Source organism: Mya arenaria, chromosome 2 (assembly GCF_026914265.1).
Source record: "Mya arenaria isolate MELC-2E11 chromosome 2, ASM2691426v1".
Taxonomy (NCBI): domain Eukaryota; kingdom Metazoa; phylum Mollusca; class Bivalvia; order Myida; family Myidae; genus Mya; species Mya arenaria.
Genome location: NC_069123.1, coordinates 49,217,738 through 49,236,531, shown reverse-complemented (window position 1 = coordinate 49,236,531; position 18,794 = coordinate 49,217,738). Strand labels below are relative to the sequence as shown.

The following is an 18,794-nucleotide window of genomic DNA, read 5'->3' as shown; positions in this document are numbered from 1 at the left end:
AATATAACAAGTACCAGGTAAACACTTTCATATTGCATAATTAGTTGTCAATTTGGGATTTAACTGATGTAAAATGAATTTGATCACGGTTAAATCACATTCATCAGAAATAATAACATTTTAATTCGAAAGTTCGTGTCATTGTGGGTGTAAAACATACTCGAGTCAGTCCCTTAGTAAAAACCAATACTACTGTCCTTTTATGAGTCCAACAGAATATGGCCCTGTCATGGTTCTTCACAGAGCTTGAACCAACGACCTCTTGAATCTTGAATCTTGTGACAAACGGCCACCTTAGATGCGTGCGTCATCACTTTATACGTCTTGTAGTTTGTTGATCTGCTGATACTAACATTCACACATTGTATAATGTGTTTAGAAATCACAGAGTGCGCTTTATATCCAGACATGCAGAGTGCCAGATTAAGGCAATTAATAGTCCTTAATCAGGAACCGTTGTTTAATCAGCCAGTTCGTTCTAAATATTTCAAACAGATATCATTGTATGTAATGAGATCAGTATGAATAAACTTTGTCTATAGTATTGATTGATCAGTAAATAAAATACTCAATACCTGATCCTACATTAGAAATCGGCTTGACTCAGCATGGGTTTACATGGCCGTCCATATACGTCTACATTATCTTGTATATCAATATACTTATTTGTGTTTTGAAAACAGCTTTTGTGGGCGATTTAAATGGTGATTTAAATGGTTTGGATTAAATTAACATTTGATTTTATAAAAGCATTTAAACTGACATGATGGTACTTAACCCGATTAATCATCTGAGTGAGTGAGCGGATAATCGAGCAGGTATATAATATGTGGACGACACCAGGGCGGGCACAAAGGTGTCTGAGCGGACCCAGGGGAGGACCGGGATCAAGTGAACCAATCGTGAACCAGGGGGCAGCACTTCCGGGGGAAATTACATGCCAGCGGAACTAACTAGGGCGTCAGTAGGCAGCATCGAGGTTCCATATATTGCAGGTTCAGAACTTTCTTGTATCTCTTTCACCTAAGATATTAAAGCTGATTAAGCTATTTTAAGGTGGATAAAGGTTTTCATACTAAGTCTGACGTTTGACTGAAATGAAGAGTTTTGTCAGGACTTACAAAAATAAATACATTCGTCAATAGCTGATTGGTAATTAAATTGTAATTAAGAATAAATAAATAATTGAATAGACACATAAGTAAATAATAAACAAACAAAGAAATAAAATAAAAATAATGTAGTATAAGAAACAAAATCATTGCAGTAGAAGAAAGCTAATGGACACTTAAAATAATTTTCATCATGCACTTTTTTCGTTTGATGTTTTATTTTACTGTACATGAATGTTAAGTTTTGATAACTTTGTTTACAAAATAACGTTCCAGCTGTCGTGTTTCAATAAATAAGTTAAAACAAATATTTCTGATAAAGACGTAACTGTTTGTGCAAAATACTTTGTCTTACTTTTAACATTGCGATTTCATTTTAACAATATATTTGACTTGAATGTTTATAAGATATTTGATTATTGTTCACATACGGTGTTTTGTGACATCAATTGATTTCATATTTGATATTTGTATACAGCTTTCTTAAGATTAGCTGATAAGTAATAAGTCAACAATCCTCCACAAAGGAAGTGATCCTACGAGCTTTTTTCGAATATTTTTTTTTATATAATTATATATTATTTTGACTTTTAGAAAACGAGAAATGGAAGCAAGCCTTTGCGAAAATACGGATTATGTTCTCCATAAAATAAAATGGCAGATTGAACACAATGATGGAAAACTAGCTGATGCGGACCTTGCCATTTTCACGGACAGTGTGTCTAAAGATGATATAGTTGATGTTCTTTTTGATACAATAAAACACCGCCGCCCGGACATTCTGGCCAGGATATTACCTAGTGTGAACTGTGAGTTAAAACACACTTTAAGGTGCGGGAAATCAGTGTTGGACAAACTATTATGTGTGTCGGTGGAAAACGGACAGCTAGAGCTGGTAAAAGTTCTAGTAAATGCGGGGGCCGACCCGAGCGAGGAATTTTACGGAAAACCGCTGCTACACTTGGCGGCAATGGGCGGATGTGTGGAAATTGCGGGCGAGCTGATGTCGGCAGGAGCGCGCGTGGACAGCACGGATAAGAGGGGAGACACAGCGCTGCATAATGTCTTAGCATCACAGTCGCCAGATAATGTAAGATTGTGTATATAGTTTTGATCATTCGAATGTAATTGCCTCAACCTAAGTGGATCAACATAGACACTTAACATGAAAAGTCCAAAATTATGCGTAGAGGATGATTAAATTTGTTTAGTGCATAAACTATGTTTCTTTGTTATTTCATATGTATATACACCAATCAAAAACTAATACTTATTAAACAAAATGTTGAAGTCATTACAAATTTATGCTTTGTTGTAGTTGTCGATGTGCAAGTGGCTGCTGAAGAATGGTGTGTGTACGAGGAGATACTCTTCTAGTGGTAAACATCCGCTCCATCTAGCCTCTACCTCCGCGCCGGAAGTCCTCGACCTGCTGCTTTCACGTGGCCATGACGTCAACACCCCTGACACCATCAACGGCGACACGCCCCTACACGTGGCTTGCAACATGGCAAACTCCGAGACCATCACCGTTCTCATTAAACACGGGTGCAAGTTTAATCAGGTCAACAAACATAGACAAACCCCACTTGCAAAGCTACTCAGGCTTGCCAAAGACTTCAACGACTTTCACTCCAGGTCAAGATTAAAACTTGGAGAGCAATTGTATAAAATGGGTTTCAGAATGTATTGCCCATTATCTCCCAATATATCACTGACTAAGTGGCAGAAGTCTTCCTCGCGCCAGGGACGAGACAAGGTGTACGACAAGTACCTCGAGATGGTGCTTGGTGTCGCCGCCACGCCGTCTCTCCAGAGTACGTGTCGGGTGGCTGTGCGGGCTTCCCTGGCGTCTGGGGTCGGCTTCAAGAAGCAGGTAACCTCCCTGCATATTCCAACCCATCTGAAACACTACCTGGAGTTCGATGAACTGGACACAAGCCTTAAGTTAGGGTCCACGTAGTTAAGCCATACATGATTTAGGAAATAAACGCGGTGTTATTTGAAATATTTATAAAACTGTCGCCGTATCCAAGAGTGTTTCGGGAGCTGGAAGGTTGTAAACGATAAACGCTCACCTCCAAATGATACGTGCTTCACAGCTTCCGAAAAGACGTTGCCATTAAATTGAATGTTACTAAATGTGTGTATTACCGGTTTCAGTATTTCACTGCCAGTAGTATTTAGTATTTATTTGTTTGTTCTAGTCACTTATGTCTTGTGAGCATATAATTGGTTTGTCTTTATATATGATATACTACTTGTATGATATAAATACTGATCACATCACATCAATGGATTGTCAAAATATGTGTCTCCAGTGATACAAGAACAGCGTGTTTTAGGGACTGGATATTTATAATACTAGTGAAGACAACGTTATGAATATTTAAGACGAACCATCTACAGTCAACAGTCGATTCAGAAATATATATCAAAAGCATTTACTAGTGAGCTAGAGAACCCACTTTAAAAATCCATTTTAAGGTTTAAAATCAAAGACTTCAAACAACGAAGCACTGTCGCGCAATGTAGACATATATATTTCACTTTTGATAATCAAAGATATGAAAAATAATAAATCAATGCGTCATATTCTTTTGCACTCAGAAAAAAAAAGCTTGTTCAATAACTCGGGCGGACCTTTTAGCTTCGCTCTAGTGTCTTTATGACCTTAGTCGGCGCTTTCCATTCAGTTTCCCTCTATTGAACATGCTCATTAAGCACCACTTCACACGGTACAGGTGACTTTGAAAGAGATATTAGCGATATGAATCATAACACATCGCTATATTAAAATGAAAATACTACTTATTCAGGACTGAATGGGGAGTGTCATTACAGGGTAAACGGACATTTGCCCCCCCGGACATTTGCCCCCCCGGATGTTTGCCCCCCTTTTGGACCATGGCGGACATTTGCCCCCCCGCCGTTTTCGAGGGGGCGGACATTTGCCCCCCCTCAATGTTCGAGGGGGCGGACATTTGCCCCCCTCCATTTTCGATGGGGCGGACATTTGCGATAACTTTAATAATCTTGTGTTATTTCTACAATATTGATACAGTGTCACTCTCTCAAGTACTAGGAATGGAGCCTCTAATCGCGCTTGGAATGCCCGCCTTAAATATCAAAATGTATCAATATATGTTCTTTGTTATATTAAAGTACTGATCTGAAAATACTGGTCGACCTTGCATTAGTGGTGATAATCCCGTATTAACAGGTGATGATTACATTTGCATTAAATCATTATAGTAATAATACGTCTAGAAGAACATAAAGGGCAATGGCTGATAATGAGGTGTTTGCATTATAGTAATTGAATACAATACGATACAATACAATACATAATATAATATGCTGTAAATGACATGAAAATTACGACAAATTACATTATCTAAAATGCATGCAGTTGCGTGTTTTATGGTACTTTACCAATGCTGTTTTTGTTAGCTGTTCAATGAAAAACGTTCTCAACAATATTATATGACTAATTCCAAAATCATTGCCTAAACCAACACGAAATATAACCTTTATAACATCCAGGTATAAACGACACTCGGTACATTTGGCTGTTATGTTCTAAGCAGCGTTCACAGTATACGCGACTTTCACGGCGTTCGAGACATTCCAACGTTTTTTATAATTCATTTTGTACCTGACATTCAAAATATTAACAACATTCGCGACATTCACGATATTCGAAACATTCGGGACATTTACAACATTCAAATCATTCAGGTAAGTGGTCACTATATGCGAAATGCCGGTGTGTGGTCCAGGATGCACTCTATTATTTAGGGTTGAGAATGCTGATTCAGACTGATGTCTTATTTAGGTCTGGGTTATGCACATACTTTAAAGTTGTCTTTGAATTGAGTCCAAAAACTACAATCAGAGCGGATAAGTCAAGAACCTCTCAAAGATTAAATATTTCCTGCTGGACTAAAACTTTGCATACTTTCGGCCTGGTGCAACATATCTTCCTTGAATAATCAAGGTGCGTAACTACAAAGTGTGTGAACTTTTAAGGAGACTCGTGACATACAAGTTTGATTGTTTAAATCAATTGGCATTGAACTGAATTTTATGGAGATATATGGTACGTGAAACGCTAGTAATGGCATTTTTTCCAATCTGAAATGCTGATTTATTACATAAAAATGTAAAGGGAAACCGGGAAAACTAATGTTTGGTCCAAAAACACGAGCGAGTCCCTTTAAACACTAAGCTTCTTTAATAAACATTGATAGCTCCTTGTCCATTTGTCTATTCAAGTTCAAATCATCTATGAACATGCACGACGATGGATGAGTAAAATAATATAGTTATACATCTTTTCTTCAACTAAGATTAAGACAGGTAACATAGTTTAGTTTATTTTGTCAATACATCCAACGGCTCTGATAATCATATGATATATGAGGTCGTGGCTCCGAGCCTCACTTGGGTGCGATTCATTGTAACCAAGCAAACGTGACGCGCAGAGAGCTTGGTCGGACCTCTTTTCGCCGGGGCTGACACTCTGTCTTTTCTTCTTTCGGTCATGCAATACTTTATGGCTAAATTATTATCCTTGACTTAAGCGCAGCTACACGAACGTTTAATTTGCATAAAGACCTTCAAATGAACGATAACGTATACATATGCAGATTAAATCGACAAGGCACACCCGTTTCAATCGCCCATGTTATTACCCTTTACGCTGAAATATGTTACACACCCGTAAACAGCTATATGAATTCAAGCTGGTACTATGGTTGCAATTTTAACATAGTTTTTCTTCTTATTTGTTTCTTAACTGAAATATGTCTTCATTGGAATATGTTTCGGATTAAAATTTAGTTTCCCGCATCTATGATTGTTTTGTCGTTGTTTATTTGGTTTCAATATTTCAATGACTTGTCTTTCATGCATGACGGACACGATGTCGTCATACATGTAGGTGTCACGAAAAGATGTTCAACATTAACTGCAAACAGTTAATGACTTCTTATAAAATGAATACAGATCTAAAGACTAGCATTGCCATTTTCATTGTTTATTTTAAGTTATTACGCAAAAATAAAATATTATTTCGAGTTCCTTGACTAATTGACGCACCCTTGTCACAATTTAAAGTTCAAAATAAAACGAATTTTGCAGTTAAAATGTGCTGGCACCTTTTAAGCAGAACCGAATAAAGACAAATACCTACATATTTTAACAGCAATGTCACAGATGTTAGACGCTTACGTAATTAAATTTCAAACAAACTATTTCTTTCAACTGAAATATGAATGGCAAATATATCAGCGACTCAAACAACAAGTACGACGCGTAACACAGAGAAATATAGAATATTTTGAAAAATACTGCCAGCCTCTGCCTAAACGGGAAGAGGCAAGCCATTTTGCAGCCAAAGTTCGCAGGCAAACCCTAACTTTCAAAAATAAGTATAATTATAATTATAACGAATATTGACAAATGTAAAAACCGCAGGATATTTACCGTTTGTCATGAATGACGTGTACATGGTCTTCTATATACGTCTACATTATCTTGTATATCAATATACTTATTTGTGTGTTGAAAATAGCTTTTGTGTGCGATTTAAGTGGTGATTTAAATGGTTTAGACTAAAATAAGATTTGATTTAATAAAAGCATTTAAACTGACATGATGGCACCCGATTAATCATGTGAGTGAGTGAGCGGATAATCGTACAGGTATATGATATGTGGGTGACACCGGGGTGGGCACAAAGGTGTCAGAGGGGACACAGGGGGGACCGGGATCAAGTGAACCAATCGTGAGCCAGGGGGCAGCACCTCCGGGGTAAATTACATGCCAGCGGAACAAACTAGGGCGTCAGTAGGCAGCGTCGAGGTTCCATATATTGCAGGTTGAGAACATTCTTGCATCAGCTGATAAGCTGATTGTGGTCTGATCGTTTTGACTGGAATGAAGAGTATTGTCAGGATCTACAAAAAATACATTCGTAAATAGTTGATTTTGTAATAAATTATAATTAAGCATCAATAAATAAATGAATAGACAAATAAATAAATAATAAAAAAAAAATGTACATGTGTACTACAAGAAGCACAATCATTGCAGTAGAAGAAAGCAAATGGACACTTGGAATTATTTAATCTATGCACTTTCTTCGTTTGATGTTTAATTTTACTGTGCATAAATGTTAAGTTTTGATAACTTTGTTTACAATATAACGTTCCAGCTGTCGTGTTTTAATAAGTAAGTTTAAACAAATATTTCGGATAAAGACGTAACTGTTTGTACAAAATACTTGGTCTTACTTTTAACATTACAATTTCATTTGAACTATATAGGCTTTTTGAATGTTCGTAAGATATTTGATTATTTTTCACATACTGTGTTTTCTGACATCAATTGATTTCATATTTGATATTTGTATATAGCTTTCTTAAGATTAGGTGGTAAGTGATAAATCAACAATCCTCCACAAAATGAAGTGATCCTACGAGTTTTTTTCGAATATTTTTTTAATAATTATATATTTATTTTGACCTTTAAAAAACGAGAAATGGAAGCAAGCCTTTGTGAAAATACGGAGTATGTTCTCCGGAAAATAAAATGGCATATTGAACACAAATATAGACAACTAGCTGATGCGGCGGACCTTGCCGTTTTCACAGACTGTGTGTCTAAAGATGATATAGTTGATGTTCTTTTTGATACAATAAAACACCGCCGCCCGGACATTCTGGCCCGGATATTGCCTAGTGTAAAATGTGAGCTTAAACACACTTTAAGGTGCGGGACATCCGTGTTGGGCAAACTATGTTTATGTGTGGCGGTGCGAAACGGACAGCTGGAGTTAGTGAAAGTTCTAGTCAATGCGGTGAAGCCGACCCGAGCGAGGAATTTTACGGAAAACCGCTTCTGCACTTGGCGGCAATTGGCAGGTGTGTGGAATTTGCGGGCGAGCTTATGTCGGCAGTAGCGCGCGTTGATAGCACGGAAAAGAGGGGAGTCACAGCGCTGCGTAATGTCTTGGCATCACAGTAGCCAGATAATGTAAGATTGTGTATATAGTTTTACTTCTTCTCTATTTCGAATGTAATTGCCTCAACCTAAGTGGATCAACATTGACACTTTACATGAAATGTCCAAAATCATGCGTAGAGGATGATTAAATAAATGTTATACATGTACTTCGTTTCTTTGCTATGTCAGATGTATTATACACCAATCAAAAAAACGAAATCTAGCTAAACAAAATGTTGAAATCATTACAAAGTTATGCTTTGTTGTAGTTGTCGATGTGCAAGTGGCTGTTGAAGAATGGTGTGTGTACGAGTAGATACTCTTCTAGTGGAAAACATCCGCTCCATCTAGCCTCTACCTCCGCGCCGGAAGTCCTCGACCTGCTGCTTTCACGTGGCCATGACGTCAACACCCCTGACACCATCAACGGCGACACGCCCCTACACGTGGCTTGCAACATGGCAAACTCCGAGACCATCACCGTTCTCATTAAACACGGGTGCAAGTTTAATCAGGTCAACAAACATAGACAAACCCCACTTGCGAAGCTACTCAGGCTTGCCAAGGACTTCAACGACTTTCACTCCAGGTCAAGATTAAAACTTGGAGAGCAATTGTATAAAATAGGCTTTAGAATGTATTGCCCATTTTTGCCTAAAACGTATTTTTTCGGTCCGTTATCGTGGTGTGTTAAAACGCAAAAACCCGGGCGTTATCGGTAGAAAACGTGCATTATTCAGTAAATTCACGTGCCGTTAATGCTGGGTTTTTGTTTTACATAAGCGCTATCAGGACCCCCATCATAGGAGGCTGAGCGACCTTGTTTCTGACCGAAAGTGGGTCAACGATGCAAACTTTTGCTGTTTTTACTAGTCAGTACTTTCTGCAGTTGTTTTGACTATTTCTTAGCTTAAAAGCACTAATTTTAGTCTAAAAAGTTTAACTCCTTCCAACTATAGATATTTATGTCGATTTTATTCAGAAAAAAAACTTAAATTGACATAATTCCATTACTTCGTATGCAATGAACACAGTTTTCAAATATTTCTTTCTCTGATGCTGAAGGTGCTCTACTGGGTGAGTACCTAAATCAGAACACTTTTGACACTATTTGTGAAATATTTTTAGTTGGACTTGCACCACAGTATATTTAATCCAGAACATTTTGACATTTTTTCCCGGTTTAAATTAGTTGCCAAATGTTAAAGTAGGAATATATCGGTAATTATTCGATTACCCGACAGGTATTGTCTGTAAGTACTCCAAGTAATCCAGTAAGTTTCCAAAAAAAACCACACTTTCCAATCGACTGAACACTGAACAAATGGCGTCGTAACAAAAGGGCAACTTCGAGTTATGTTGCGGCCCTAATCGAGCTTAATGTAAAACTTTTTCAATGACATCACTCGTGACGTCACACAAGTACCTGTTATTGAGGTTATTTTGAACTAACTGTTTTTGCATTTCGTGACATTTAACAACTTGCTTTAACACAAAAGGTACTCATGGTGTGAAATTTTATGCTACGCACTCGGGCTGTAAACCATTTTGCGGGCCTTTGCAGATGATAACGACCTCAAACAGGTGTATTAACCCTTTATTGTCTCCCAATACATCACTGACTAAATGGCAGAAGTCTTCCTCGCGCCAGGGACGAGACAAGGTTAACGAGAAGTATCTCGAAATGGTTCTCGGTGTCGCCGCCGCGCCGTCTCTCCAGAGTACGTGCCGGGTGGCTGTGCGGGCCTCTCTGACGTCTTGGGTCGGCTTCCAGAAGCAGGTGAACTCCTTCCATATTCAATCACACTTTAAACACTACCTGGAGTTCGATGAACTGGACGAGCCTCAAGTTTGGGTCCACGGATGTCAGTCATACATGATTCAGTAAATAATAACGGTGTTATTTGAAGTATTTATTAAACTGTCGTCGTATTTACGCTCAAGTGAGTTTCGGAAGCTGGAAGGTTGTAAAAGATAAACGCAAACCTCCAAAATATTGGTTTTTTGCAGCTTTCGAAAATACGTTGCCATTAACATGAATGTTACTATTTGTGTATAACCGGTTTCCGTATTTCACTGCCAGTAATATTTAGTATTTATATGTTCTAGTCACTAATGTCTTGTGAGTATTGTCTTTTTATATGATAATTATACTACTTGTATGATATTGATATGAATACAGATCACATCAATGGATTGTCAAAATATATGTCTCCAGTGATACAAGAACAGCGTGTTTTAGGGACCGGATATTTATAATACTAGTAAAGACAACCTTCTAACTATTTAAGAAGGATCATCTACAGTCAACAGTGGTCGTATCAGAAATATACCTCAAAGGTCTTTGCTATTGACATTATTGAGCTAGAGAGCCCACTTTAAAAATCCATTTGATGGTTGAAATCAAAGACTTCAAATAAGGAAGGACAGTCACGCAATGTAGACATATCTATTGCACTTTTGATAATCAAAGATATGAAAAATGATAAATCAATGAGTCATATTTTTGCACTCAGAAAAAAAGCTTGTTCAATAACTCGGGCGGATCTTTTAGCTTCGCTCTAGCGTCTTTCTGACCTTCGCCGGCGCTTTCCTTTCAACTACCCTCTATTGAACATATTCTTTTAGCACCACTTCACACGGTACAGGTGGCTTTAAAAGAGATATATAGCGATATGAATCATAACACATCGCTATATTAAAATGAAAATATTACTAATTCATGTGAAGGACTGAATGGGGATTGTCATTACAGTGTTATTGCTACAATATTGATACAGTGTCACTCTCTCAAGTACCAGGGATGGAGCCTCTAATCGCGCTTGGAATGCCCGCCTCAAATATCAAAATGTATCAATTATATATGTTCTTTGTTATATAAAAGTACTAACCCGAAAATACTCGTCAACCTGGCATAAGTTGTGGTACCGGTAATCCCCTATACATATAAACAGGAAAATGATTACAATTGCAGTTAACTAATCTAGTGAAAATTACGACAAATTACAGTATTTAAAATGCCTTCAGTTGCGTGTTTTATGGTACTTTACCTTTGCTACTTTTGTTAGCCCTTCAATGAAGGCCGTTCTCAACAATAGTAAAAGACTTATTCCGAAATCATTGTCTAAATCACTTTTCCACATCAAGTATTTTTTTAATAGCTCATTTATTGAGTAGGACGGTCTCGAAAATGAATAAACAACATTTGCTACATTCGAATGTTAAGTTCTTAGTGGCGTTCACATTATTCGCGACCTTCACGGCGTTCACGACACTCGTGATATTCATTATTTACTTGACATTCAAAACATAAACAACATTAGGGACATTAACGATATTCGAAACATTCGTGACGTTAAAAACACTCAAAACATTCAGATAGGTTATAATAATAATCATACTTTCCCGCACTTAAGATTGTGTTATCGTTGTTTCTGTATCGAAGACAGTATTTCAATGCCTTGTCTTTCATCAAAGACAGTATTTCAATGCCTTGTCTTTCATCAATGACAGTATTTCAATGCCTTGTCTTTCATAAATGACAGTATTGCAATGCCTTGTCTTTCATCAAAGACAGTATTTCAATGCCTTGTCTTTCATCAATGACAGCCACGATGGCGTTCTTGTCGTCATGAAAAGTTGTTGAACATTAATCTGAAATAGTTAATGACTACTTATAAAACTCAACATGGACCTGAAGACTAACAATACCATTTCCATTGTTTATTATAAGTTATCAGGCAAACAAAAGATGTTTACTTGAGTTCCTTGACAAGCGGTTGAACGTTGTCATCTACAAGTAAAGCTCTTGTTGTTGTGTTTTAAAATCAATTTCAAAACAGAACGAATTTTGCTGTTATCTTTTAAGCAGAACAGCATTATGACAAATAACTGCATACTTCTCACTGCTCTGACATATAAGTTAGACACTTACGTAATAATACGTAACAAAATATTCAGACAAATTACTTCGTTTCAATTTAATGTGAATGGACAATATATCAGCGACGCAAACAATAAGTACGACACGTAAAACGTCGATAAATAAGGAATTTTAAAGCCGAATATTTAGAATTAAAACTGCCATATATTGCTTCAAAAACGGGTTCAGCCATTGTTACTTTATGGGGGTGCGGTGGGGTCAAGCCAATCCGCGCCGGCATACAATGTACCTTAAATCTCCAATACTACCACCACTATAGATAAAACGATTATTGACAATGTCACAACCAATTTAACCGTTTATATACATATACAAAAAATATTAATTAGAAAAAAATATGCAATGCATCAAGTTGGCGCTATATAACAATAGAAGAAAAACATGCATGTAGATCACCAAAAAATGTTGTTATTTACTTCAATGATAACACGTTAAGTATATGTATACATGTGTTCGAAGGACATTATTTTTGATAATACTGTAACAATTGTATTTATCTTAGTACAAGACGCTTTTAATTTACACACAACAATCCTATTCCAGTCTTGTCAAATAGTCAATCCAAACACGTTGTGCGCATGTTCGACCCCTCTTACACAATTTTCGGTTTCCCGAGCACAACATCCAAATTGAAAGACGTACTTCCGGTCTACAGTACGCATCGTTTACTATTCCCTCAGTAGTAGCAGGGGTTGTCTCGTACAGTTATTCTACACCCCCCCTCCCAAAAAAAAAAAAAAAAAAAAAAAAAAAAACTTCTTACAAGAAAACCTGAAAACGGGAACAAGTGGTCCTTGAAATAAAACGCTCCGGAACCTGAGTAACATAGGTCCAAGTATTGACACCAGGAAAGCACTTCAATATAACAAACACGGTAGAAAACCAAAGGTCAAAGTATGATGCTAAATATTTAGTGCTAACCCACTATAAAACGCTTACGATATTCTAATCCACCAATTCACGTTGGGAGAAGTTGCGAAAGTTATTATAGCGACACAATCGAAGTCAGCAAGTGGTATTGACTCTATTCCATACGCGGTTCTAAAAACCAGCCGATCATCGCGGTTCTGCAAAAACTATTTTAGTTGATATTTGACACAATTGTTGTGCCAACTCGGGTGCGAAACAGTGGCTCCAGCTCTTTTATGAGCTGTGTATAAAAAAGAGCCAATGACACTTCCGAGCTAGAGCAAAAGTACGGATATCATCATAAAACGTAAACTTATGACTCGTTATTTTATCTAATATCACAATTATGAGGGCTTATTTGAGAAATCGGGGAATGCAGTGCCATATAAATATGTTTAATCTTCACACGTATTTCAGTTATTTTGTAAACATATTGTTCATGTAGTTATAAAACCGATTCTCCCATCAAACAAATGCATGTTTACAAACGAAAGTAGAACATTTTCAGCTGAATTTTACTCAAGAAGCTTACATTTAAGATAAAACCAGTATTATCGAGTGCTTTTATTTTGTCGGGAATAAAAATAACCGCCTGTTTACCGGAATAAGCATGTTTATACTCTTTTTCTGGGTTGAGCTGGAGCCAAAAGCCAGGGAGCTGGAGCCAATGCGTGGAGGCTGAGCCAATACGCTGTATAATAATACACGTTTTGATGAGAAATATCGGCAAATTCCGAACTCTAAATTCTTTATTAATAAAGATTACTTAATAAAAAACTGTTATATGTATTACTCCTCGATATGTTCCAAGTCAGAAAGTCAGATGTGCAGCAAAAACTGGGATCTATTTTGATCTGAAAGATATATGTTTATTCATTTTTTTATGTATATGAAAATGGGCGAGGATACTTATAAGGTGTTTAAGTCTTTAAGTTATCGTAATAATAAAGCAAACCCGTGTTGTGTTATATTATGATAAATTAATTAAGTTTGACAATATCTGCATCTTAAAAGGGTTAAGAGATTTTGAAAAGTGTTTTAATCAAAGTCGGGTGGTAAAGAAAAAAATGCGATGAACTTCCATGTACCACTTTTGAACCGTAATGTAAAGAAATACATTAGTTTTTCTTAAACCAGTTAGTGATTCGTTTTAAGTCTACTAGCGGTCATTTTATTTCTGAGTTGATGCAATTTGGCACATAGTTTACCAGTTTTTCGTTTATCTAATCTTTGTTAAATGACACACTTTCTTTGATCCGCTACAATTAATTTATTTTGGAATCTGATTGGAGTAAAACACTGGTCAAAAAACAGTAGCCATACAATTATAAAGATGTTGTGAAAGGATTGTTTAGCTCCATCGACATTTCTGAGATTGCAACGCCCATTATCAGATGAGTTGCATTAAATATTCATAAATAATTATATATTTTAAAAAATACAGCAATATCTTAATACTAGTTATAAATACAGAACTTCAACTATTCCAAATATGCCGAGTTAAGTGCATTATTATACAGCGTATTGGCTCAGCCTCCACGCGTTGGCTCCAGCTCCCTGGCTTTTGGCTCCAGCTCAACCTAGAAAAAGAGTATAAACATGCGTATTCCGGTAAACAGGTGGTTATTTTAATTTCAAACAAAATAAAGGCACACGATAATACTGGTTTTATCTTAAATGTAAGCTTCTTCAGTGATATTCAGCTGAAAATTGGTGAAAATGATCTACTTTCGTTTGTAAACATGCATTTGTTTGATGGGAGAATCGGTTTTATAACTCCATAAACAATATGTTTACAAAATAACCGAAATATGTGTGAAGATTAAACATATTTATACGTATGGCACTGCATTCCCCGATTTCTCAAATAAGCCCTCATAATTGTGATATTAAATAAAATAACGAGTCATACTCACGTTTTACGATGATATCCGTTCTTTTGCTCTAGCTCGGAAGTGTCATTGGCTCTTATTTATACACAGCTCCTAAAAGAGCTGGAAGCACTGTTTCGCACCCGTGGCCAAGTGATTGGCGAAAGCAATGATACGCTCAATCATTAAAGACCACAGTTCGGACAAAAGGACGAAGTTAAATTACCGCGGGATCAGCCATCTCTCTTGCATCAGCAAGGTATACAGCGCATTGGTGAATACTAGTAAAATACTTATCTGTTACTTTAAAGAAAACAACATACTCGCCGACGAACAAAACAGTTTTAGGAAAGACCATATTTCTAACCCTAACATCATCATTAAAATTAACCCCAATTTGTTCACCGACTTTATCGACCTTAAGAAGGCCTTTGATTTTGTGGACAGGGACTTGATGCTCTACGAACTATTGCTTCTGTGTGTCGACGGTAACATACATAACAGCAATAATCAATTTATAATCGTACGGCGTCCAACATTACAATAACAACAAGTTGACAGAATGATTTGAGTGCAAGTCTGGAGTAGCTCAAGGAAATAATTTGTCGCCGACAATTTTTGCAGCATTTGTTAATGACCTCGTCACTGAAATCAATTAACATGGCATAAGTGTGCAAGTTCATGATCATCCCGTGTCCATATTGCTCTATGCTGATGATAGAACCATTTAATATGATGAAACAAAGATGAAACGAAGACTATAACCACTCTCTTATTTATTGCCCTATTTTTTTCATTTTTGTTCAAAGATATATAGTGCTAATTGCCAAATCAGAAAGAAACTTACAGACCATGCTCAATACCCTTCATGTTTGGTGCAAGAAATGGCGAGTCCTCATAAAATCTGGCAAATCTAAATGCATGCATTTCCGACGTCAACGGCAAACATACTTTTGTTTCTAGATCGGTGCCAACGTGCTCGGAGCAGTTTCCGAATACAGATATCACGGAGTAATCTTCACAGGCAAAGTTAACTTTGTATCTCATGCTGAATCGCTTTGACGAGAGATTTACAAATATTTACTAAGTGGGAATATGTTTGGTACAAAATCAACCCACGAACAATTAAAATACTTTCTAAATAAATGCACTAGAAAAACTGCAAAAATCTAAGTGAAAGCGTTTTCTTTTAAAAGAAATAGGACATATAGACATGTTTCAAATTAAAATAAATAACACAACATTTACCAAGTTGTATCTGTTATGCGTGTTGTATGGCAATGCCATATTAGCGGATCAACTGTTCTGCGTATTATGATTGTGATAATAATTGTACATTTATAGCTAACTTTGCATAACGGTGAAATATAGGCCCATGGGCCCGGGTGTTCGCCTTTTGTCTTTCTTAATACACTTACTGATGTATAGAACACATGTCACGGTAAGAAACAATTGACTTACTTACTTACTTATTCATTTAAGAAATCTGTTGACTGGATGCGGTGTGATATCTAGATATATACAGAAACAACAACAATAGTAAAAGTACATTACAAAACTCACTGTGGAACGCGATCACTTAAATCTCCGCTGTCTTAATACCAGCTTTCTATCTTGAATAGGAAAAACTCGCCTGATACGCACCTCCTAAGAAGCGGAAATGACGTAACTCATCTCTCCGTTCCCGCCCACTTGGTACCCGGCCATTAGGGCGTCGGCCAATCTTGTTATGACAATCACACATATTACTCTTAAGCCTCCAATCGTACCAATTGAATGTGTATCCGAATGAACTTCAGGCCTTGCAGTCAGTGTGCGAGGTGAAGAAACAGGGATTTTGCGGGTGGCCCACGAGGCGTCAATGTCCCGTGTGCAGTTGGGTCACAGGCCGTAAATGTTCTCTACCCCTCCCCTAAGGGAGAATAGCCATGATTAGCCTAGTGACTTGTAAAAAAATGGGTTAACTTTCCTAATGAGTACCATGTCAGTTGTCATATATTCGTTAAATTGGACATGCCTCTTACGTCGAATTAAATGTACAACAACAATTTTACGTCAAAATATATAAAATCCTTAGGTATTCTTTTTGGAAACAACAAAACTAAATGCATTAATTTAAACTGGGGTCGGAAATTGAACAATGTCAAAAGCTAATAAGCAATTGGAAAAAAGAACCTTTTTTGGCAAAATCACTGTAATAAAATAATTAATGCTGCCCAAACTTACATATCTAGCGCAATATATTTTGACTCCTAATCGTGTTATTAAAACGGTTAACTCTTTAATATTGAATTTCATTTGGAATGACAAAAGAGATAAAATTAAGCGTACAACTATGATAAGAAATGGACTGGAAGTTGAATGGGTAAATCTCTTAAAATCAAAGGAAAAGCAAATTGGAAAATAATCGGAAAATAATCGCATCATACTTTTTTTTATCAATTCTGGCCAAACTATCTTGTCTTCAATATGACTTTAGAATCTCTAAAACCTCTTTCTGGACAAACCAAAAAACTCTCTGTTTTCTACCAAGACTTGATCAACACGTGGTTAAAATTTAAATCGATTTCAATGTAAAGCAATATTTAGAAGGAGTTTTAATCAATTCGAACTCAAGTTTTATGGGGAAATAAATATATAAAATTCAATAATAAACGGCCTCTGTTAAGACATATTTGATATACAATTGAATACAAAGAGTATAATATCATCAACACTTTTCGATCTCAAATAGGTTACTGTGTTTACAAAGCGTACTTTCTATCTGAAAGATGGCAGAAACGTATTAAATTAAGTGCATTATTATATTCTGACCTTTTAAATATTCAAACACTATATAAAAATAAAGGAATTCATTTTCTTCTTCCAAATAAATTGATCTTAAAATATTTTGTTAAAAAATATATTCATCTCATGCATATACAATGTTTAACGATGAAATAATTGCATGTCGTGATTTTCTTGTTCATTATTTGTCATGTTTGTAAGTATGTGATTTAAGAAAAGAAAAGGGTCACCAAAAAGATAAAAAAAAATGCGAGTTGTTTGGGCCCGGATAATCTTATAAACATGTAAAAAAACATCTACCGTAATTATAAAAAAGACACTCCAGTCGTCAAAAAACAGTTTCAGATATATCTTCCAATAACTTTCTGAAGCTAAAGAACCCACTTTAAAAAAAATGATTAAATCAAAATCTTCAAACAAATCATATTTTTGCACTCAGAAAACGTAGCTTGCTCAATAATGGGCGTTCTTTTTACTTCCGCTCTATAGTCTTTCTGACCTTCGCGTGTACATTCCTTTCGACTTCCCTTTATGTAACGTTCTTTAAGCACCGCTCCACACGGTACAGGTGAAATAGGACACTGACATTGAAAGAGATATAAGCAATATGAATCCTAACACATCGCTATATTAAAATGAAAATACTACTCATTCATGTGAAGGACTGAATAGGAATGCCCGCCTATTTCAGTACAAATTCTTTGTGGTAAGAAAGTACCAACCAACCCTTGCATTAGTGGTGATAATCCAGTATAGAGAGAGAATCATTACATTTGCAGTAAAACATAATAACCATAGTCCTTAGAGTTGAACATAAAGAAAAAAAACGCTGGTAATGAGGTGTGTCTAGTGTGTGTCTATGTTTGCATAATAGGAATTAGGCCCGCCACAAATATCTTATAAATCAAATGCAAATTACTATCAACATCAGTTACTTAAGTGCCTGCAAATGCGTGTTAAGTGGCACTTTACTACTGCAGCTTTTGTTAGGTTTTCTATGATCACCGTTCTCAACAATATTGAACGACTAATTCAGAAATCCTTGTCTTAACCAACACAAAATATATCAAAACCCCCAGAATTTTCCCAAATTCCTAATTATAGGACGAACTAAAATAGGGATAACGATATTCGCGACATTTGAGCACCGTTCAAAGTATT

General features: G+C 36.4%; 1 protein-coding gene and 1 pseudogene across 1 annotated transcript; both read left to right on the top strand.

Annotated features, from left to right (window-relative positions):
• The first annotated feature begins 613 nt into the window (after nucleotides 1-613).
• LOC128225247 (ankyrin repeat and SOCS box protein 8-like) lies at nucleotides 614-3,912 on the top strand. Its single transcript, XM_052935351.1, has 3 exons — nucleotides 614-995; nucleotides 1,707-2,202; nucleotides 2,431-3,912. Exons 2-3 carry the CDS (start codon nucleotides 1,717-1,719, stop codon nucleotides 3,073-3,075), a joined length of 1,131 nt encoding a protein of 376 aa, XP_052791311.1. The 5' UTR covers nucleotides 614-995; nucleotides 1,707-1,716; the 3' UTR covers nucleotides 3,076-3,912.
• Nucleotides 3,913-7,659: 3,747 nt separating this feature from the next.
• LOC128215425 (uncharacterized) lies at nucleotides 7,660-10,223 on the top strand (annotated as a pseudogene).
• Nucleotides 10,224-18,794: the final 8,571 nt, after the last annotated feature.

Bases quoted from the DNA above. Each gene is read 5' to 3' on its own strand.
- LOC128225247 (XM_052935351.1), top strand. From the start codon at position 1,717: ATGGAAGCAAGCCTTTGCGAAAATACGGATTATGTTCTCCATAAAATA. The intron at 2,203-2,430 runs GTAAGATTGTGT...GCTTTGTTGTAG, and splicing joins CATCACAGTCGCCAGATAAT to TTGTCGATGTGCAAGTGGCT.